Source organism: Eumetopias jubatus, unplaced genomic scaffold (genome assembly GCF_037043125.1).
Source record: "Eumetopias jubatus isolate StellerSeaLion01/CBP00866 unplaced genomic scaffold, mEumJub1_p1.0 scaffold_196, whole genome shotgun sequence".
NCBI classification, from domain to species: domain Eukaryota; kingdom Metazoa; phylum Chordata; class Mammalia; order Carnivora; family Otariidae; genus Eumetopias; species Eumetopias jubatus.
The window spans coordinates 158,379-179,749 of record NW_028275002.1 but is presented as its reverse complement, the minus strand read 5'-3'; the positions used below and the strand labels follow the sequence as shown (position 1 = coordinate 179,749).

General features: G+C 54.6%; 4 protein-coding genes and 1 long non-coding RNA gene across 5 annotated transcripts in view; 3 read left to right on the top strand and 2 right to left on the bottom strand.

Annotated features, from left to right (window-relative positions):
• Positions 1-3,814: 3,814 nt before the first annotated feature.
• On the bottom strand, positions 3,815-8,229 carry LOC148161314 (uncharacterized). Its single transcript, XR_015767666.1, has 2 exons — positions 4,468-8,229; positions 3,815-3,992 (listed from the first exon to the last, which is right to left on the bottom strand). It is a non-coding gene; the product is annotated as an uncharacterized LOC148161314 (long non-coding RNA).
• Positions 7,791-9,001, top strand: LOC114201526 (interferon-induced transmembrane protein 1-like). The gene is made up of 2 exons (XM_028094231.2): positions 7,791-8,129; positions 8,681-9,001. Exons 1-2 carry the CDS (start codon positions 7,941-7,943, stop codon positions 8,873-8,875), a joined length of 384 nt encoding a protein of 127 aa, XP_027950032.1. The 5' UTR covers positions 7,791-7,940; the 3' UTR covers positions 8,876-9,001.
• A 124-nt stretch (positions 9,002-9,125) lies between these two features.
• LOC114201509 (interferon-induced transmembrane protein 2-like) lies at positions 9,126-11,984 on the top strand. The gene is made up of 3 exons (XM_028094195.2): positions 9,126-9,256; positions 10,782-11,167; positions 11,702-11,984. The coding sequence occupies exons 1-3, from the start codon at positions 9,202-9,204 to the stop codon at positions 11,789-11,791; spliced, it is 531 nt and encodes a 176-aa protein (XP_027949996.2). The 5' UTR covers positions 9,126-9,201; the 3' UTR covers positions 11,792-11,984.
• A 3,717-nt stretch (positions 11,985-15,701) lies between these two features.
• Positions 15,702-16,703, top strand: IFITM5 (interferon induced transmembrane protein 5). The gene is made up of 2 exons (XM_028094255.2): positions 15,702-15,931; positions 16,394-16,703. The coding sequence occupies exons 1-2, from the start codon at positions 15,740-15,742 to the stop codon at positions 16,604-16,606; spliced, it is 405 nt and encodes a 134-aa protein (XP_027950056.1). The 5' UTR covers positions 15,702-15,739; the 3' UTR covers positions 16,607-16,703.
• Positions 16,704-19,148: 2,445 nt separating this feature from the next.
• The window catches only part of PGGHG (protein-glucosylgalactosylhydroxylysine glucosidase), a 6,942-nt gene continuing 4,719 nt past the window's right edge, over positions 19,149-21,371 (bottom strand). Inside the window, exons 10-14 of the mRNA XM_088020818.1 lie at positions 21,224-21,357; positions 20,994-21,089; positions 20,674-20,771; positions 20,386-20,597; positions 19,149-20,280 (exon numbers count right to left, since the gene is read on the bottom strand). Coding sequence (XP_087876944.1) covers positions 20,195-20,280; positions 20,386-20,597; positions 20,674-20,771; positions 20,994-21,089; positions 21,224-21,357 — 626 coding nt within the window. The 3' untranslated portion in view covers positions 19,149-20,194. The remainder of the gene's footprint in view (positions 20,281-20,385; positions 20,598-20,673; positions 20,772-20,993; positions 21,090-21,223; positions 21,358-21,371) is intronic.

Here is a 21,371-nt window from a genome sequence, read left to right as displayed (position 1 = left end):
GATTCGGTGGCTGGGTGATAGACATTGGGGAGGGTATGTGCTACGGTGAGCGCTGTGAATTGTGCAAGACTGATGAATCACAGATCTGTACCTCTGAAACAAATAATGCAATATATGTTTTAAAAAGAAGAAGATAGTAGGAGGGGAAGAATGAAGGGGGGTAAATCGGAGGGGGAGACGAACCGTGAGAGATGATGGACTCTGAGAAACAAACTGAGGGTTCTAGAGGGGAGGGGGGTGGGGGGATGGGTTAGCCTGGTGATGTGTGTTAAAGAGGGCACGTTCTGCGTGGAGCACTGGGTGTTATATGCAAACAATGAATCATGGAACACTACATCAAAAACTAATGATGTGGGTGCCTGGGTGGCTCAGTTGGTTAAGCGACGGCCTTCGGCTCAGGTCGTGATCCTGGAGTCCTGGGATCGAGTCCCACATTGGGCTCCCGGCTCAGCGGGGAGCCTGCTTCTCCCTCTGACCTTCTCCCCTCTCATACTGTTTCTCTCTCTCAAATAAATAAATAAAATCTTTAAAAAAAAACTAATGATGTAATGTATGGTGATTAACATAACATAATAAAATTAAATTAAAAAAATAAAAGAAGAGGCCTGCACTGGTGAGACTAATTGACAGACAGCACAGACATTAAGGCAGTTATCACTAGGTATAATGGAGGATATTTTTTTAAGATTTTATTTATTTATTTATTGAGAGAGTGCGAAAGGGGGGAGGGGCAGAGGGAGAGAGAGAATCTCAAGCAGACTCCACGCCGAGCTCGGAGACCACCGCGGGACTCAATCCCCTGACCCTGAGATCACGGCCTGAGCCGAAATCAAGAGTTGGATGCTTAACCAACTGAGCCACCAGGCGCCCTGGTGGAGGGCGTTTTATAATTAAGAAGGACCAAGTCATGAACAGGATATAAAAGTTATAAACCACAGTGTGAGTTAGTACACTTCACAGACGGCATGGCTGCCATCATGCGTGGTGGAGCTCAGGGAGCACTATGCTTGTTGTCCCCCAGTTGGGACGTCCCTGAAAGGGATGAGCATGGAGGGGAACACGCAGTCGGGTCAGCACCAGATGCCATGGCCAATAACTGGCCCATCTTCCCATTTTACAGACTTAGGGGCAAAGAACTGAATTCTGCAAATGTCCGGCCTCACAGATACCTCAAAATATGACACAAGATCGCATATGTCTCTACACATACTAAACCACGGTACAGGCTCCCAGAGACACTCCTTGTCCCCTCAGCGTTCCAGAGATCTCTGATATCGAACAGGCACCTGTTTCACTTCTCAGATACACAAGGCTGGGCTCCTGAATGAGGTGCTCAATGGGACTTTCACCACCCCGACCAGCCTCAAGCCGCAGGCCTCATAGAGTGCCATGACGAGTCCCTCAAAGAAGCTCAATTTAAATGAAATGAAAGAAGGCATATTTCAGTCAGAGTCAGTCGGATATCAGGTGTGAGTTGTGATTAAGAGTCCGATTTCATTTTCTGGCTTTTGCTGATGGCTTTAAGCCTCACCCTTCTCCTCCCTTTCTGCCCCACATCAAGCTGATAGGAAAGCCTGGGTGCTCTCTCCTTTGGCGCTGGAGGGGAGTTCAATCCCTGCGTGGCAAATCATGCCTTGGGCCCCGTCCCTAAGACACCATAAAAATCTCGAGCAGCCTCCTTGCTCTGTTCTCTCAAGCCATTTTATGGACCTGCTGGGGATCACTTTGCTCTCCCCATAATGCATCACTGTGTGAGAAACACACCTCGTCTCAGCCTCTTGGCGGATGTGTAGCCTCATCACGTTCAACATTTGAATCAAAAGTTTTGGGTTAGGGTGGGGGAACATTCTCATCCTGTTGGGTGGTCTCACAACAAGTACAAACCAACTAGACTTGACAGAAGATCACACATTCTTCTTATGGGCACATGACATATTCTTCAGGTGGGACACGTGTTAGGCCATAAAACGATTCTCAATAAATGCAAACAGGTTGAAATAGTACAAAATGTATGATCTGACCACAATAAAATACAATTAGAATTCTGTAACAGAATGAAAACAGAGAAATTCCCTGCATAACCAGAAAACCAAAGGATAAATCACAAGATAGACAAAAAGCGGTTTGAGATGAGTGAAAACAAAACCCAAAGGTATGAACATTTTAGGAGGCAGGGTGAACAGTTCTTGGAGGGATCTCCTCCAGGCAGAGACTCTTACACAAAGAGGAGAGAGATGTCAAATCAATACAAGGCCTTTCACTGTAAGAAACCAGGAAAAACAAGGAGCAAACTAAAATGGAAGCAGGAGGAAGGAAATGATAAAGTTTAGAGCAGGCATAAAGAAAATCGACCAAACTAAAAGTGGATTCTTTGAAAACACCAACAAAATTGACAAAACTTCAGTTAGATGGACTAAGAAGAAAAAAGACTCAGATTTCTAAAGTCAGACATGAAAGTGGGGACACTACAACCAATTTCCAGAAATAACAGAATTATAGGAATACTGTGGACAGCTGTACACCAACAAGTCAGGTAATCCAGATGAAACACACAAAGCCTGACAGACACACAATCTACAGACTGACTCGAGGGGACACAGAGGGTGTAACTACAGGAAAAAGGCAAACGACCCGGTTCAGAATGGCCAAGGGTTGGAATAGACATTTCTCCAGGGGAAATGTTCAAGTGCCAGAAAGCACACGAGAAGATGTTGAGCTTCCTAAGTCACGTGGTAACACAAGCAAACATCACAATGAGACGCCACTTTTCACTAGAGTGAGTGTGTGAGTTTCCTTGTCTTTGACTTTCGATAGTTTGACTATGATGTATCTACATGTGCATCTCTTGGACAGTGTGACTATGATATGTCTACGTGCGCATCTCTTTGGGGTCATTCTTTGAATTTGTGGAACTTCTCGGACATGTGGATTAGTGGGGATTTTTTTCATCAAATTTGGTAAGCTTTTGGCCATTCTTTCTTCAAATGCTCGTTCTGTGCTTTCTCTCACCTCTGCCCTGGGGCCCCTCGCACCCATGTGGTACCGTTGATGGCATCCCACAAGCCTCTGAGGACCGATTCATCTGTCTTCTGCAGGCAGGATAATCCCAATTACTGACCTGCATGCTCGCTCGCTGACTCTCTTCTGATGGGTCAGTTATGTTCTCAACCCCACAGCTAATTTCTCATTTCACTAGCACACTTTCCAACTTCAGAATCTCTATTTGGCTCTTTGAAAAATGTTTTCTTTCTTCATAGGCTCCTTTTAGTAAAACACTATTCTCATATTTCCTTTTAACTTGTTAGACGTGATTCTTTGGGGGTTCCTTGATCATATTTTACTTTATTTATTTATTTAATTTTTAAAGATTTTATTAATTTATTTGACAGAGAGACAGAGAGAGAGCACAAGTAGGCAGAGTGGCAGGCAGAGGCAGAGGGAGAAGCAGGCTCTCCACTGAGCAGGGAGCCCCACGCAGGGCTCGATCCTAGGACCCTGAGATCGTGACCTGAGCCGAAGGCAGCCACTCAACCGACTGAGTCGCCCAGGCGCCCCTCTTGATCATATTTTAGATCTTCACCTAGTGTGTCTGACCCCTCAAAGACAGCTTCTGCTGAATGCGTCCCTCTTCATGTGGGCTGTGTATTTGTGATTCTTTGTCTCAAAATTTTAATTTGAAAACTGGACAGTTTCAGTTACGTGATCTGGCAGCGCTGGAAATCAGGCCCTCGGCCCACCAGGCTTTGTTGCCCACTCTTGTTGCCGTTGCTATTTGTTTAGGGATGTTCCCGCACTAGTTCTGTGAGACACGTAGTTTCCATTCCGTTACTTTTATGGTGAGCTCATGCGTGCACAGAGATTAAGTACCTGGAGCCAATAAGTCACCCAGTCTTTGCCAGGGGGCTTTGGGGGCGGGGAGACACATCTTCAAGTCTCCAGTAATTTGCGTGCCTGGCCTGGTTTTCACTTCCTGCTCATGCATCAAGGTCACCCTGAGGGGAGAGATTGGTAAAATATATATCTAGTCAGAAATATTTTGTTAATATATTTATGGACATTAAAAATGTATAATCCTTATGGAAAAGGATATCCTGAGAGAGACACTAAGCTAATATGTGAAAATATTAAATAAATGAATGGAAATGACTCATGGGTGACTGAGTAGAATGTAAACCCAAGGCCCCAACAGGAAATACCTCCTTCACCTCCCTCCGTGCCTGCCCTGAGGTTGAGCCCTGTGCTCGGCGGGTCCTGAGTGACCACTGTGGCCCGGTCACCACCTGGCCACCCCGCACAGGAGGTCCGTGCGTGGGGTCACACTCTGTATCTTGCACAGTGACACAGCCACCTCTTTGGCAGGAAGGAAGCTCAGCTGCTGGAACAGCTAGGTCTTGGGCAGTCCCTGGAGCTGCGGCTCCAGAAGGTGGCACAGCATTTTGTGACCCCAAAATCACATAATTCACCTACCCACTGCAACCCCTTCCCTGGGGACTGACAGAACCAATACCAGCAGGAACCACTGGTTCTGATGGAGTCCTGAGACAGGAAGGTGGTGGAGAGGGGTCTGTGAGGCTTTCTGCAATCTGGGCCAGTTTCCACCTGTTTCACTTGGGACAGATGAAAAATTAATCATTGTGACAAATATCGGTCACCTCAGGCAAGTGAACCCTTTTGGAAATATCTGAGATGCTCACAGGGAGCAGGATCCACCAGACAGAAAACACTCTTGATTTCCTGGACAAGGTCCATGACTCCTAGAGAACCCTGCCTATAGCATGGACATTCTCACCAGATTCTGAAATTTAACCTGAAGATGAAGGCACCAGGTATAAAGCAAGGAAGGGTCGGGGAAGCCTCAGCCTCGGTCTCAGGATCTGAGGAGAGGAGGCATGACCCTCTCCAGGGTGGCCCTCCCTTCACTGAGCCCAGGAGTCTGGAGCTCCAGGTCAGTGAAGCTGTCAGACCACAAAGAAATGCCTCTGATAAACTCTGGGGGCATGCCTTCTAGCACGGCAGCATGAGCTGGCCCACTCCCCAGGCAAACCGGTGATAATTATATAAAATAACCATGTAAAGACTCTGGAAATGGCCCCAAAGACAAACAGCAGGTGAAGAAACATCTATTCAAGAACATCTATGAAAATTTAGAAAGAAAGGTCAGAGCTTGTGCCATAGGAACCAAGATTACACCCTCCCTCCCCTTCGCTCTCCCCACCAGGTCCTCACGGTGCAGACCCCTCTCCAGACTGAAGTAGGCCAGACACAGAGCTCTCTCTCTCCCTGAGCCCTCAGCACTCAGCCGGAGGGCTTTATCCTGGGAGGAGCAGGACTTCATCATTTCCCATCCTGCCCGGCCGCCTCCTGCTGAGTCCCAGGTGAGTGAAGTCCGGAGACTGGGGCTCCCCCCTGCCCAGCTCCCAGTCGTGGAACAGAGGCTCTGCCTGGGGCTTGAAGCACTGAGCACATGGGGACCCTCACTGTCTTTGCTTTGGGTCATGAGATGGAGGCTGTCCACGCTCGGAGAAGCAAGCGGCTTTCCCCTCCACTGAGTGCTCAGCTCCGAGAGGGCAGGAGAAGTCCCTCAGAGAGGTTCCCACCCGCAGCTCCAGAGAACTTGCTCAGAGGTTTTGCTGGGGGAAGAGAAGCAGGCCATAAAGCAGTCTCCAATCTCTTCCCAAAACCTGGCCTCATCTGCAATAGAGCATGACGTTCAAGCCCAAGGTCACTCTCAGAAACAGTGCAGGCCTCGGTGAAGGGCAGTTTGGAGGACAGGCAGGGTCACAGCGAAGATACAGTCTGAGCTGTAAGTCAGCTCATTTGCAGAAGTGAACCAGGGAATAAAGAGTCTGAGTGCGCCGTCCTCACATCAGAGAAAATATCGAACACTGACATCAGAAAATACTCCTTCAAAGGAGCCAGGATTTGACTGGATTCATGTACAGAGCAATTTATACAACAGGGCAGGGTTGAAACACTAGAGTGATCAGTGAACAGTCAGGGGAAGTCAGCTGGTTGTGGTCAGGACAACCCCGCCCAACACCGTTCCTCCCTGAGCTGGGGGTGGGGGTGGGGAGAATAAAACCAGGCAGTAAATACTAAACAAGCAAATAGCAACTACGAGCCCTGGAAAGGTGGAACCAGTACCCAGGATTGCTATAACATGTTGTCTAAACTGTACGGTTTCCAATGAAACTTATGAGCAAGCAAAGAAAATATGGCCCATACTCTAGAGAGAAAGCAGTCAACAGGAAGTGCAGGTGAGAGAGAATCAGACGTTGTCTTTAACAGGAAAAGACTCAAAACAGCCTTATAAATACGGTTCAGAGAGCTAAAGGAAAGCATGCTCAAAGAAGTGAAGGAAGCTGCAAGGCAATGTTATACAAACCAGAGGACATCAATAAAAAGATAGAAATTATTCTTATAAACATGGAAAATCCGTCGAAGGAAGGGGTAGTCCCTGAAATTTAACAATTCAGCACGAAAGGTCTGGTCTCCAGCCCTGCACCTGAAGAGCCTGGAGGTTGTCACTCCCGGCTCCTCAACAGGAGAGTGGATGCAGAAACCGCAAATCAAGGACTCATCTTGGCTCCGTCAAGAAGGCAGACACTGTAGCAGCGGCTCCCAAACTGGCGGGGTGGGTGAGAAGAGGGGCTTGCTTGCCAGGAACCCCCACAGGTATTGACTCCCTCGGGGAGACTTCGGGAGACCAAGTCCAGGGATAAAACTCCTGCAGCTCAAGGGGGCCCCAGCGCGTTCTCAGAGTGAAGAACAGAGAAAAACCCCCTTATGCTTCTGGCAGGGAAGGCGCTGCAAACATTCTGAATTATGCCCAGAGCATTCTGTCCGGCTTAGCAAAGACATGGCCTCAGGAAGAGCCTAGCCAGTGTGGGGAAGGGAGATACCCAGTCCAGCCCCGTCGGCCTTCCTGTCCACCCTAAGCAGGGAAAGAAAGGTCGCAGGCGGGGGTGGTCTCCTGAAAGACTGAGACCCAACCACCGGGTGACAGAAGGCACCCCCCACAGCAGGCCCACACGCACAGAGCTCTGTCCACATCAGAACCCTGGTGCCTGCAGCTGTGACACAGAAGGGGCCACGCAGCCTGTAGGGAGAAGACCAGGGCCGCTCTTCAGAGAATGAAACAGAAAATCCACTCGCAGGTACCGAATGGGTGACATACACATTACTAACAGTGGCCAAGTAGTGGAAACGGTTTAGATGTCCAGCAAGTTATTACTGGATGAAAAATGTCCTATATCCATACGACAGAGTATTATTTGCCCATAAAAAGGAAAGAAGTATGGATAGACGTTAAGACAATATTAAGCTTCAAAACATTATTCCGAGTGAAAGAAACCCCTCACAGGGGACCGCGTATTACGGAATTCCATACATATGAAACTCCAGACGAGGGAAATCCAGAGAGATGCCAACAGATAAAGCGAATGCCAGGTGCTGGGGGCCTGGGAAATTGGGAATGAGTGAACAATCCAGATGGGTCTTATTGTGTTATAAAAATGATCTGCAATTAAATATTAGTTATGGTTGTTGCACATCAAGAATGTACAAAAAGCCACGAAATGATACACTGTAAAATGGATAAAACAGCAAATTTTTGTTATGCATGCTACATGGATTAAAAAACCAAGTTCTATAAAATAAGAGTTACATAAATCAGAGTAAAAGGAAGTAAAGATTAGCAGCACCCAGCCCTACGTCCCGCCCTGCTCTAGTGGAACCTGACACTCAGTGGTTGGCCCACCTAGAGTCAGCCAATTCACCCAATTACAAAACACCAGGAAAGAGAAACTTCTGAGAGGCCAAACATACCCTAGAGGGGCCCCTGAGCAATATCCCAGCGTCCAACCCACCTGCGAAGTCTCTGCATCAGGAACCCACTTCCCAACCCTTCTTCACCGGGGACGCACCTGCTCCTTCCGAAGATGGAGATGGTCAAGGAGAACAAGGTGGACATCCTGGGGCACCCCCAGAGCTCGGCTCCCGTGACGACCACTGTGATCAACATCCGTAGTGAGACAGCCGTGCCCGACCACATCATCTGGTCCCTGTTCAACACCATCTTCATGAACTGGTGCTGCCTGGGCTTCGTGGCCTTTGCCTACTCCGTGAAGGTGAGGGGGTGTGGGGAGGGACTCTCCCAGAAGGTGCAGTGAGCCCGCGGAGGTTCACCAGCCCACAGGGCACGTGCGTGTGTGTGTGTGTGTGTGTGTGTGTGTGTGTGTGTGTGTGTGTGTGACTGCAGTGAAGCTACAGGAGGGGCCTGGGTTTGGCCATGAGCAGCCTTTGTCCCCAAGATTCCAAGGACTTCCCCTGCTGACCAATACTAGAAATTACATCCCTCAGATGCACGTGTGGCTCTAAGGCTCTCCCAGAAAGAACAAAGGAACTCACAGGAAACTGCCTCCCGGTGGGGTGTGAGGCCAGTGAAGGGGCCAAAGCAGAGGGAGGACAAGGCCTGGGGTCTCCTGAGAGGCTGAGGAAGGAGATGCAGGCCCCAGGAGGGAAGGGTCCACGGGGCCCGGTCCTGCTCAGGCTCCAGGGAATGGGGAGGGTGAAGGGCAGGTGGAGACTGCCCTGGGCAGGGACCAGCCAGGGGGCCACCTGAGTCCCTGGCTCTCACCAGGACCTGGGCCTGATCGCACACTCCATCTCTTCTCCCCAGTCCAGGGACCGGAAGATGGTGGGTGACCTGACTGGGGCCCAGACTTATGCCTCCACCGCCAAGTGCCTCAACATCTGGGCCCTGGTCCTGGGCCTCCTTCTGACCACTGGATCCATTGTTCTTCTGGTGTTTGTCTACGCTACAGCCTACAGTGTATTTTTAAAGTCTATGCAGGAGAACAATGGGTACCACTAGGTGCTCATGGCAGGAGACCCAAGTCCTCCACCGTGCGCTGCTGGCCCTGTCCCTTAGCGTCCAGCCCTTTACATTAACACACTTGCCTGCCTACAGCTGAATTCAATAAAGTACACTTGCATGTGACGGTGCTGTGACGTTCCCTGGGGTTGAGCGGCCCCTGCTGGAGTCCCTAGCCTACCCCTGAGACTGGGCCCACCTCCCCCCACAACCCCCCCTCCCTTCCCCCCCCCCAGCTGTGTGGCTCTGAGGGGCCAGGGCATGTCCTCAGGCTGTGCTGGTTTCTGGTCTCCTGCTGGGAGCAAGCACTGGACCAGGGTCCTAGGATGGGGGTCCCCGACCCAGGGACGTCCCGTGTCCAGAACACCCTTGGTCCCGAGGGTAAGGCCCCCTGACTCTCAGGTGTGTGGAAGCAGCGGTGCTGGGGGGAATGGGCAGCTCGGGTCCTCTGGGCAGGCCATGGGATTTTGTATCTGTGGGTGCAGCTGATGCAGACCCGCACCTCCCAGCCCCTCTGGGCTGATCCAGACATTGCTGCATCCTGCTACTGCCTCCCCCAGCCCACCAGCTCTGTCCTTGCTCCTCTGGGGGTGGGGGTGGGGGTGGGGTGGGGACAGCCCGGGAGTGGCCTGGGGGAGGGACAGAGCGCTCAACTGTGGACTGACTGCCAAAGCTGATCATCAGACCTGGTGGCCAAACCCCAGTGGACAGAAAGCTTGAGCGGAAGGACTACTCCCCCGACTCCACCCAAACCGAACTGGCCCTGCAGGGTGGAGCAGCTACCCAGTGCCCCGGGAAGGGTATCCCAGGCACCGGGGGCCCTGGGGCACTAGCTGTGAGCTCTTGCCAGAGCCTGGGCTGCCCTAGGGAGTGGGGGCCATCCTCAGCCCCATGCAGGAGGAGCTTGCCCCAGCAGGTGTTCCTGTCTGAGGCCCCAGAGGGAGTGGGTGGGGGGCACCCTCGACACAGTCACCCGGGAGAGGCTGGAGAAGTCCAGGCGGCCACAGGCGGGTATCAGGGTGGGAGCCCCTTATCCAGGGGCGCCTTGCCCTTTGGGGCACCCGGGCTTACCTGGGTTCCAGCAGTGGGGCCAGGTCAGTCCTGGAGGCTCCCCTTCAAGTCAGCAGCTCTTTGTGCTTCCTGCTTCCCTCTCTCCCTCCCTCTCTCCCCCCCTCTCTCCCTCCCTCTTCTCCCTCCCTCCCCTGCTTCCTCCCTTCCCTCCCTCCCTCCCATATAATGCAAGTGCCAGACCTAATCAGACTCACCCATTTCTGAGACAGCTATCTCAAATGAGCACTTGGCCAGCCTAATGACAAGATAAAGTGCCTGGCCACCTGGGACAGATCTTGGTTGAATTTTGATAACTATTTGGGACCAGATTTCCGGCTGTTCTGGTTTGAGCTCCCTGCAGAGTGTCAGGTGTTCTTTGGGTCCAGCTTCCTCTCTCTCTCTCTCTCTCTCTCTCTCTCTCTCTCTTTCTCTCACTCTCTGGCTCTCCCCCTCCCTCTCCCTGTCTCCCTGTCTCCCTGTCTCCCTGTCTCCCTCCCTTCCACCCCCAACCCCCACCTCAGAACCTGTTTTGTGGCTACAGCTGTGCTATGTAGTTTCCAGGTCTAAAGTTTTTCAAGTTTGCTGAAGGGCTTCTTATAATAAGAACCACCAGGGTGGGTCAACAACATCGGTTATTCATAAGCAGAGACTGTAGAAAACAGGTAAAACAGTGGGGAGAGTCCCAGGCTAAAGACCCCAGGGCCCACCCACACCCCTAAATAGGGAAGTGGGGTAGGTATCCAGGCCTGATTTGAGTGACTGGGACAGGAGGCTCTCCCCAAACACCTCTGGCTCCTCCCACCTGGCCCTGGTGTAACCTGACACTCAGTCACTGGTCCATCCTCTTGGTACCTAGCCAGTTCACCACGTTGGAAAAAGCAGGAAATAGAAACTCTGGAGAAATGGAAACTACTGGGGAAGGGAGGGCCCAGAGCAAGGTCCGGCGCCCACATCCACACCACAGGTGCTCCATCTCCCACCATGAACCACAACTCCCAGCACTTCTTCCCGGTCGCCCACAACGGCGTCCCCCCCCCCGCCCCCACCTATGAGGAGATGCTCAAGGAGGAGCAGGAGGTGGCTGTACTCGGGGCGCCCCAGAGCTCGGCTCCCGTGATGACCACTGTGATCAACATCCGTAGTGAGACAGCCGTGCCCGACCACATCGTCTCGTCCCTGTTCAACACCATCTTTATGAACTGGTGCTGCCTGGGCTTCGTGGCCTTCGCCTACTCTGTGAAGGTGAGGGGGTGTGGGGAGGGACTCTCCCAGAAGGTGCAGTGAGCCCGCGGAGGTCTGCCAGCCCACAGGGCACGTGCGGGGGGTGTGTGTCTGTGTGTGTGTGTGTGACTGCAGTGAAGCTGCGGGAGGGGCCTGGGTTTGGCCATGAGCAGCCTTTGTCCCCAAGATTCCAAGGACTTCCCCTGCTGACCAATACTAGCAATTACATCCCTCAGATGCACGTGTGGCTCCAAGGCTCTCCCAGAAAGAGCAAAGGAACTCACAGGAAACTGCCTCCCGGTGGGGTGTGAGGCCAGTGAAGGGGCCAAAGCAGAGGGAGGACAAGACCTGGGGTCTCCTGAGAGGCTGAGGAAGGAGATGCAGGCCCCAGGAGGGAAGGGTCCACGGGGCCCGGTCCTGCTCAGGCTCCAGGGAATGGGGAGGGTGAAGGGCAGGTGGAGACTGCCCTGGGCAGGGACCAGCCAGGGGGCCACCTGAGTCCCTGGCTCTCACCAGAACCTGGGCCTGATCGCACACTCCATCTCTTCTCCCCAGTCCAGGGACCGGAAGATGGTGGGTGACCTGACTGGGGCCCAGACTTATGCCTCCACCGCCAAGTGCCTGAACATCTGGGCCCTGGTCTAGGGCCTCCTTCTGACCATCACGTTCATCATTTTTTTTGTCACTGGATCACTGATGATTTCCCAAACAATTTCGGAGATCATAAAACATTATGGAGGGTACTCGTAGCTGCCCGTGGCCTGAGGCTGTCACCTCTGTCACAGTGTTTTATGTATATGTCAATCTGCCATCGTAGTCAATAAAGCACTTGTGTGAGGGTGCTGTGTTTTCACCTGGGGAGGGGCCCTTTGAGACTCCCCACCCTGCCCCTGAGCCCGCGTCGTCCTCATTGCCCACCCGTACCCTCTGTGTGTTATGTGTGTGGTGGGTGGGCTTGTCCTGAGGCCTTGCCTGTATCTGGCCTCCAGCTGGGGCAACACACGGAGGATGGTTTCAGGTAGAGGTCCCTCCTTGCCAGAGGTCTGTTGTCCTGTGGACACACACTGACCCAGAAGCCTGTCCCGACGGATGCAGCCGATGTGCACCGGTGGGAGCGAAGCTGGCCCTGGTGCCCGGTGTGGGGTGAGGTCAGTGAGGGGCAGGGATGGCCACCAGCAGGCCCCAGCGCGGCCCGGCCAAAGTCCTGACGGGCTGCCCTCAGCAGTGTCTGTGGGGTGCTAGTCCCACCGTGGGTCATCTTGAGCCACCAACGCGCTGTCCCTGCTTGTGGAGGGCAGAGCGAGGGGCAGGAGCTCACCCTTGAGCAGCTCTCCACCACGTGCCTGATAAAGTAGACGTCCCCTCAGGTGCACGGGTAACGGGAAGGTGTGCTGAAGTCCTCGCCAAGGGATGTGTTCTGAGAAATGATGACTGACGGCTTATGTAAGTGATGTGATCCATGGTCCACAGGGTTTAATTTTTACTCCTGGCCGTGCTCAAAATGGATCACAAAATCCTGGCAGTGGGGCACCTCTGCTACAGGAGGTCTCTCAGCCTACCACGCCTGGATTTTATCCTGAAAGTGACACACAATCTCAGTGTGTGTGCGGGGTTGTACGGCTGCATCCTCAGGCCTCCATCCAGCCCCAGACCCCCACCTCCCGCCGTCTGTGCCCTGCCGCCCCTGCAGCGCTGGGATGCCATCTCCATGTCTGTGCCTAACTGACCCGCAGCCAGGTAGCCTAGGTATCTGAGGGGATTGACGGACTAAAGGCCCAGCTCAGTATGTAACTTTGGTTCCTGGAACCCGTGGACTAACACGCAGTGGAGGCCAGCAGGGGGAGCTCTCCCGCCCACCACTCCCTCCTCGCAGGCCTCTGCAATCCCAGGGGGAAGAACCCTGAGCTTCCCTGCGCCGCGGAGGAAGGAGGGGTTCCGCCCATTAGGACAGCCCAGCCAATAAGAGCACAGCTCAACCAATAAGAGCCAGTCACAGCCCCGCCAATGAGAGCTAGTCATAGCTCTGCCAATGAGAGCACAGCTCAGCCATTGAGAGCAGAGCCCAGGCAATGAGAGATGCTCACAGTCCAACAAATGAGAAGCCAGTACACTTGCCACTCCCAGTTCACTCCAATGGACTTCTAGTTTACAACAGCGCTCCCAACTCCACCCCCCCCATAAAAGAGCTTGGATGTTTTGGGACTTATCTATGGTTTTGCCGTAGCTTCCTTTTCCAGAATTGTGATTTTCTGCTATTCCCAAATAAACCCCTTTTCCTGCTAAAATAATTGGCAGTTTTATTTTTAAGGTTAGTAACCCAATTCCAATGTGTGGGGGACTGCCCAGACAACACTAAGGAAATGTTGGACACCAGCAGGGTGTTCACTATCTACTTAGAAATAATGTCAGATCCCACAGGTTAAGGGTTTACTTTTACGAGACTGTCCTCCTTCCCCCACTTCAGGTGCCAGTCACAAGTCGGGGTTGTCACCTGGGCCTCTGACCAAGTGGCTGTAAATCCAAGGTTCCCATGACTTCTCAGTTCTGTTCATTCACCAGAGCAGATCACAGAACTCAGGGAAACATTTTACTTACTAGATCCCTAGCTGATTACTAAAGGATCCAAGTCAGGAACAGCCAGATGGAAGAAATGCCCAGGGTGAGGTCTGGGGAAATGTCCATGGCGGTTCCAGGCACACCACTGTCCCCGGATCTCCACGTGTTCCCCAACCCAGAAGTTCTCAAAACCTTGTCCTTTGGGTTTTATGGAGGCTTCATTACTTAGCCATGACTGACTCATTGGCCTTTGGCGATTGAACTCAACCTTCAGCCCTGCTGCCATCCCTGGAGGTCAGAGGGTGGGATAGAACCGACCCTCCAGTCCCTTGGTTGGCTGTCTTGGCAGCCAGCCCCCATCCTTAGCTGAGGGTCCAAAAGTCACCTCATTAACATAACAAAAGACACCTTTATCACTTCAGAAATGCCAAAGGTTTTAGGGGTTCTGTGCCAGAAACAGGGATGTCGAAATATATATATATATATTTTTTAAGATTTTATTTATTTGATAGAGAGAGAGACAGCGAGAGGGAACAGAAGCAGGGGGAGTGGGAGAGGGAGAAGCAGGCTTCCCGCCGAGCAGGGAGCCAGAGGTGGGGCTTGATCCCAGGACCCTGGGATCATGACCTGAGCCAAAGGCAGATGCCTAACAACTGGGCCACCCAGGCGCCCCTGAAATATATATTTCTTAATATAAATCACCATATCACAGTATCTCAACAGGCAAAACATCATCCTGGCCCCTCTTTCTGATGGTCCAAGGAATCATCATGGCAGGCCCAAGTCAAACTCTCAGTGGGGCCCCTGGTTTGTGCCCTCCAAAATTTGTTCTTGAAATCTTAATGCCCAAAGTGATGGTAGTAGGAAGTGGGGGCTTTGGGAGGTAATTGGGTCATGACAGTGGAGCCTCATGAGAGAATTAGTGTTGTTATCAAAGAGACCCACAGAGCTCCCTAGCCCCTTCCAATATGTGAGCACACAGTGAGAAGTTAGCCATATGCAACCAGGAAGAGGGTCTCACCAGAACCTGTCCACGATGGCTTCCTGATCTGACTTCCTGCTTCCAGATCTGTGAGAAATAAATTTCTATTGTTTATGACCCACCCAATCTACGGTACTTTTAATAACAACCCCAACTGATGAAGACAAGAGGCTGGGGGACAGGAACCTGAGGTCTTGTGGAAAAGTTAGGTTGGAGACCCTGGGAGCCCTTCTGCCAGAGTAGGTACTTAGGTATGTGAATCTGGGGTTCAGTGAAGTCTGGCCCCTTGTAAATATCCATTATTGGCACATAGGTGGCATTTACAGCCAAGGGGTTGCTGGACCCTCCAGAGGGAGCCCAAAACAGATCCCTGAGCTCATCCTTCCAAACCTCTGAGGATTCAGGAGGGCAGGAGTAACCAGCCAAGGAGGCTGAGAAGCAGCTGTCTACCCATGAGGGAGGAGGGCTGGCCCCCTAGCAGATCACGGAGAGTTCACTGCAGCACCTAGCAGCAATGGTGCTGGGGTCTCCGCTGGCGAACCCCCCATAGTGCCACAGCCCCGTTTCCGTCCTGCTGTGTCCGGTCTCCTCCCGCCAGCACATGGGCAGGGACTTCTGGAGTGCCAAGGCCGGCCGCTGGTGGAGCCGAGGAGATCCCCGGCAGAACCTGAACTCTGGGTTCTGGGGATGGAGCCCAAGCCTGGGGGGTCTCCAGCCCTTCTCCGCAGCTGAGGCGACATGCTCCCACCCACAGCCCCAGGACTCCTTTTGGCCGTGGGGCAGGGGTTCGGGTGGGCAGTCTGCAGCCAGCGCACGCCCCTTCCCCTCGCCCCAGCCGCCTGCCGGCGGGGACTCCCGGAGCGGAGGAGGGGCTCGTGCGGCGGGCGTCGGGGCGGGGCGGGGCCGCGCTCTCCGCGCCGGGCTGTAATTTGTCGTTATATTTAGCGGGCTGCGCCGGGCCGGGCTGCGGGAGGGCAGCGGCGAGGCTATAAGCGGCCCCGGGCGCCCACCCTCGAAGCTGGAGCCCGAGCGAGGAGGAGACGGCGCTGGAACCCATGGACACGTCGTACCCCCGCGAGGACCCCCGGGCCCCGACGTCCCGCAAGGCAGACGGCGCCGCCCACACGGCCCTCACTCTGGGGGCGCCGAGACCCCCACCTCGAGACCACTTGATCTGGTCGGTGTTCAGCACCCTCTACCTGAACCTGTGTTGCCTCGGCTTCCTGGCGCTGGCCTACTCCATCAAGGTGGGCGGGCGGGGGTCTCCCTGGACGGGGGTGGGGGGGTTGCTTGTCCAGAGGGCCTGAGAGGCTTGTGGCGGGAGGGCCTCTCCAAGGGGCGATGCCTGTGAGAAGGCCACTCCGTTAGCCAGGCGGTGTACAAGCTCTTCACCTCATGAGGGCTTCTCCATTGAGGCAGGGGTACTGTCCTTGGGGGGGGGTCTAGTCCCTCCAGAAGGGCACAGAGTTGTTGGGGGGTTACCCAAGGGGGTCTTTTTCATCAAATGGCTTTTCACATGCTGGGGTTTCCTATGACCAAAGCCCCTCTGACTTCAGCTCCTTGGGGTCCTCAGCACTCCAGGACTCTCCACCATGGAGGGTCCTTGGAGGCTGATGCTGGCCCAGGTTGGTCTCTGAGTCCACAGCTGGGGTGGGAGGAGCTAGGGCCCCCAGTGTATGTAGAGACCTGGCCCCACCACTGGTCCACAGGCCCGAGACCAGAAGGTGGCTGGAGACTTGGAGGCAGCCCGGCGTTTGGGGTCCAAAGCCAAGTGCTACAACATCCTGGCCACGATGTGGGCGTTGGTGCCGCCTCTGCTTCTCCTGGCGCTGGTGGTGACCGGCGCTCTGCACCTTTCCCGGCTGGCCAAGGACTCTGCCGCCTTCTTTAGCACCAAGTTTGACGACTCGGACTATGACTGACAGGCTGTGCCTTGTCTGCATCCTGACCCACAGACCCTGACCCCAGTACTAACCCCCAGGGCACTGCTCCAGGGACTCCACCCTGACCCCCTGGAACCCCAACTCCACCACAGGACCTGATGCCCACCCCTCCCACCCCAGCCTGGGCACTTAATGCTGACCCTGAAGATCCCTTGTTTGGACCCCACTGGCCTCAACTCCAACCTTGATGGTCCCCACTCCCCTAACTCCTTGTACCCAGGCTGGACCCTCCCTCCTCACTCAGCAGACTCACTCAGCCTTAGTTTCGCAATTAAAAGCACCTGGTTCCAGAAAGTGCCTCCTGGGCTTTTTGCTGGGGTGGGAGAAGGCTTCTTCCTGAGAGGAACCACCCACCCTAGGGGCTCCCCTGGACTGACCCCAGCATGATGGTAGGATGACCCGTCTGTCTGCTGGGCCGTGCTCCGACTGTCGCCTTCACTCAGGCACAGGGTGGCTTGTGGCTTCTGGGGTGGAGGCGCCTGAGTATTTTAGAATGAAGTCTGGGAACTCAGACTTTTGATCTCTGCTGCCCTGCTGGGCACTGTGGTTTAGTGGCCTCTCTTCCAGAACATGTGTGCCCTTCCCTATCTGTGTGTGCACTTGTGTTCAGTGGGAGCCCCTAGGAGGACATCGCTTGTCCTCACCCTGCATGTTTCTGTCAGTGGGTCAGGCAAGTGCCAGCTTCCTTCTCTGGGTCATTCTGTCTGTCCCTATGACTCCTGCATTCCTTTAGTTTTGAGAAATTTCAGTCCCCACAGTGCATTTCCTCTCTCCTGGGTCAGTGAGGCTGGACACAGACACATGAGCACACAGGCGTGACTCTTCTATCAACCATGCACGCAAACCTCACACACATGTGTGCAGTAGGGCAGAGGGTGAGCACTGGGAGGTGAGGACACTTCCTGAGCATCCTTGGTGCTAGGTATACGTCCTTGTATCATTGCACCTCCCTTGTGCACCACTCTCCCCCTTCCCGGAAACCAGCAGAGCCTGGCAAAGAGGGGGGTTGCTAAACCCATGCACACACCCTGTGTGGTTGGGGATGAGGTCCCTTAGGCCTCCCTGCGGCTGATCCAATGACAGGGCAGGCTAATTGCAGGGGCCTTAACTGCAGGGTGGTTCGGGGTTTTGAGCGCCCCACCCAGAGAGCACCCCTTGCCTACCCATCTGCCTGGGCTGGGAGTGGGGGCCTGTCTAGCTGCTGTACTTGGAGCCTCAGAGTACCCCCCTCTTCTGTGACAGCCAACGGCTGGCCTAGCTGTCTCCCCAGTGTGCTAGGAGAGATGGTATCCTGGCCACATACCAACAGCATCCCAGCCCTATGCTGGAGTGTGTGCTGCCCCAAGCCAGCCGCTGCAGGTAGGGGTGTGTGCTGCCTGGGGCCTGGGGATGGATATGGTGCACTGGCCCATGCCGGGTGCTGGTCCCACGTTGGACCAAGGATAAGTGTGCCAGTGCTTGGACCAGGATGGACACAGCATGCCAATCCTGAGCTCCAGGTTTGGCCCAAGAAGGGAACCACCTGTGCTGGATGCACAGGTCAGAAGTGGGGATCAGCTTGTGTGCGACCAGGTACATGTCGCATCCCACATGGGATGGTCTGCCAGTCCCCACATTTGGTGAGGGGAACAGAGATTGTCTGGCCTGTGCCCAGGTGCTGAGGACGCAGAGTGTGTGGTCAAGACGGGCATGGGGGAAAGTTACCAGCAACCTCCTTATCCCAGGCTGTCTCCCGGGCAGGCTGAGGGACCCTGATCAAGTTTAGGCAGTTGGCTATCATGGACCCCTGACCAGCCATGCCAGCACACGTGCAGTGCCACCCTGCCACAGCCCCCTTGGAGGGTCACCTCACTACGTGTACAGACGGAGGCACACATACATGGCGTGTATATGCAGGAAGCGTCAGGCTATATCAGTCCTGTGAGTACAGGGCCACCTACCACCCCACCTGATGTCTGTGCCCACCTCTGGCTCCAGGGCTGTGAAAATAAGCATCTGCTCTCCTGGAATAGTCCCAGCCACCATGCCCTGCTTTAGAGATCTGCCTCAGCCTTTGCCACATGTCCAGCAGTTGAGGGAGAGCCTGTGGGCACCTGGGCAAGCCCTACCAAGGTGCTGGCCCCAGTCTCTGGGGTCACATGCTCTTGGGGACCAGCACTGACATCCATGCTGATCTGCAACTTGGCTGGTTGTGCTCCCTTGGAGGCCATCCGTCTTGCCATGTGCTGCTCCCCACAGTAACCCAGAGACAAGCCTTAGGGTCCCTGACAGCTCCACCCACCCTCCTTCCCCACTTCCTCACATGGCTTTGTCCATCACAGCTTGTATGCCTGGTGTCTGCTTCCTGGAGAACTTGGGACTACCTCTCCACCAAGAACAGAGAGAGAAGAGGCGGTTCCCAGAGCGAAGGAGGGTGGCAGACCCACCTGCTTGCTCTATATGGGCGCTTTACTGCACTTCCTGACCTGACCCCATCCATTAGGCAGCCCTCACTTTCAGAAGGAAGGAGAGCACCAGCTCCTTATGGCAGACAGACTTTTTCAGCATGGAATTTTAATTCCTCAGGCAGACCTCAGGCCATGTAGGTGGCACGGTTCTCACCAAAATTTTGGCAGCAGGTACCATCTCACCTCATTCTTGAGAAACCCCCAAGGACCCAAGTTGGATGTGCCAGCTGAGGGGCTGAGGCCCCAGGAGGAGAGGCAGCCTGTTAGGACAGATGGGCCCAGGCCGGTGGCCTTGAACCCATGCACCCTTGGCCCCAGTCCTTCTGGCAGGTTAGAGGGAAGGTGCAGGGTCTTGTTCTGCACCCACTTCCCTCTCTTCTTGGCTGAGGAAAAACCTGTGACGGGGACTGTCCGACCTCACTGAAGTGGCCCAGAAGCTGGAGGAGCCACAGACTGAGGATGCTGAGCGCACCTGGATTCAGCCATGCCTGACCTCATCCGTGTGACACACAAAGTTCCATTTTGGTCTGTAACTGAGAGAGTCCCAAGGAATTCCACAGGGGACCAATGTCCTGCCTCATGCCCCTCACCCCTGCCATCCTCCACATGGAGGCTTGCACCTGTGTCTGCCTTCTCAGCAGAGCTGTCGGCCACACCCCAACCCCACGTAGTGCTGTCCTGGGGAAGGGTACAGGTGCAGGTGTCAGCCCAGAAAGGCAGGCACAGATGTGGCTGAGTGTGAGGCCATGGGGAAGCTGCAGTCCATGGAGGTTTAGGCTGGGGAGGGGTTCAGGCTAGAGGCAGACCACCTTGAACTTTGGGCCAACAAATTCAGACTTTCCCTGGAGCCTTTGAGCCTGGCTGCTGGTTGGAGAGTGGGCAGGAGGGAGGGGATCAGCCGGGAGGGTGTTGAGGAGGGGTGGATGCAGCCAGCTGGCGGCACCCACGGAGGGAGGCCAGATGGGAGGACCCAGAGACATCCCTGAAGCCCTGGATGTTCGGGTGCAGTGCCCAGGATAGCCCCAGGGTGAGGACGCTGGTGCGGCTGGAGGACCCAGCGGTGTCCCACAAGGGGTCTGTGGGTTCTGGGGCAGGTATTTAATGTCTTCAAAAAATTCTCCTAGGAACCTCTTGGAGCAGAGCTTGCTGCCTCTGGGAGTGACCTTTGTACCCGTCCAGCTGACAAGGGAAAGGAGACTTTGTGCCCTGCAGGGAGAGGGGGGCATCTGGAGTGGGGGCACATACCTTGGGGGCTACCCTGGGGGGTTCACCTGCCCTGGACCCCTGGGTGATCTGGGGGTGGTTGCCTACCTGGGAACAGGGGGAGTCGAGTGTGTGTCGGCCACAGCTCAGCCTCCAGCAGGGGGGCCCAGGGTCCTGCCTGGGCTTTGACCTCAATTGTCACAGAGCCCTCGGAGAAGGAGAAGTCAAGCTTGCTCCCCTGGTAGCAGATGCCATAGATGCACACTCCAGAGACCCCTGCCAGACACATGGGGTCGAAGGTCATGCCAGCCCTGGTGATCCTGGGGGGAGGGGAGACGTTCATGAGAGCAGGAAGTGGGGGGGCATGTGACTGCTCTCTGCCCGGCCTATACTCACCTGAACCCTGTGAACCCAAAGAGTGCCGCTTGCAGGAAGCCCCCCATGCCTGTCAGGAAGTTCACAGCGCCCGATCCATCTGCATTCTCTGTCCACACCTGCACGTGGCCAGGCAGTTAGTGCCCGGACTCCCAGGATACGGGCCCCCATGAGGCTGCTGCCCCTGCTCCCAAGGGCAGGGCCCAAGGTCAGGCAGGAGTCACCAGGGACCTGACCCTGCTCTGACTCCCCCTGAGACTGGGCTCCCTCTCCTACCAACCAGGGGCCAGAGCGGGAGGCAGGTGTGGTCAGTGTGAGAGCTGATGCCGAGACTAGGCTACCTTGAATGGCTCAGCTATGTTGGCAAAGCTCCTCTCCAGGAGGTCCCGTGCCCGCTGGGGGTCCTTCAGCTCCATCCAGCCCACAGCAAACATGCTCTGAGGTCAGAGGTCAGAGGTCAGAGGACATGCTGGGGCATAGCCCACTGCGTGGGGAGGGGAGACTGAGGCTAGTGGGGCAGGGCTGTGGCTGCTGTGAGGACCACCACCCCACACCCCTGCAGTTTCCTTACCCAGGTCATGGCAGGACCTTTAGGGGACGTCACAGCCTCATAAACCTCCAGGTTTTTCCTGCGAATGTGAGGACTCAGGTGGAAAGGGATGGGGTATCCCAGGAGCACAACGTCTGCCTGCTTCACCTCCTCTCCTGGGGAGGGACAG

Excerpts from the sequence above, each read along its gene's own strand:
- LOC114201526 (XM_028094231.2), top strand. The coding sequence starts at position 7,941 with ATGGAGATGGTCAAGGAGAACAAGGTGGACATCCTGGGGCACCCCCAG. Across the intron at positions 8,130-8,680 it reads CCTTTGCCTACTCCGTGAAG|TCCAGGGACCGGAAGATGGT; the intron begins GTGAGGGGGTGT and ends TCTTCTCCCCAG.
- LOC114201509 (XM_028094195.2), top strand. The coding sequence starts at position 9,202 with ATGGGGGTCCCCGACCCAGGGACGTCCCGTGTCCAGAACACCCTTGGT. Across the intron at positions 9,257-10,781 it reads GAACACCCTTGGTCCCGAGG|CCAGTTCACCACGTTGGAAA; the intron begins GTAAGGCCCCCT and ends CTTGGTACCTAG. Across the intron at positions 11,168-11,701 it reads CCTTCGCCTACTCTGTGAAG|TCCAGGGACCGGAAGATGGT; the intron begins GTGAGGGGGTGT and ends TCTTCTCCCCAG.
- IFITM5 (XM_028094255.2), top strand. The coding sequence starts at position 15,740 with ATGGACACGTCGTACCCCCGCGAGGACCCCCGGGCCCCGACGTCCCGC. Across the intron at positions 15,932-16,393 it reads CGCTGGCCTACTCCATCAAG|GCCCGAGACCAGAAGGTGGC; the intron begins GTGGGCGGGCGG and ends ACTGGTCCACAG.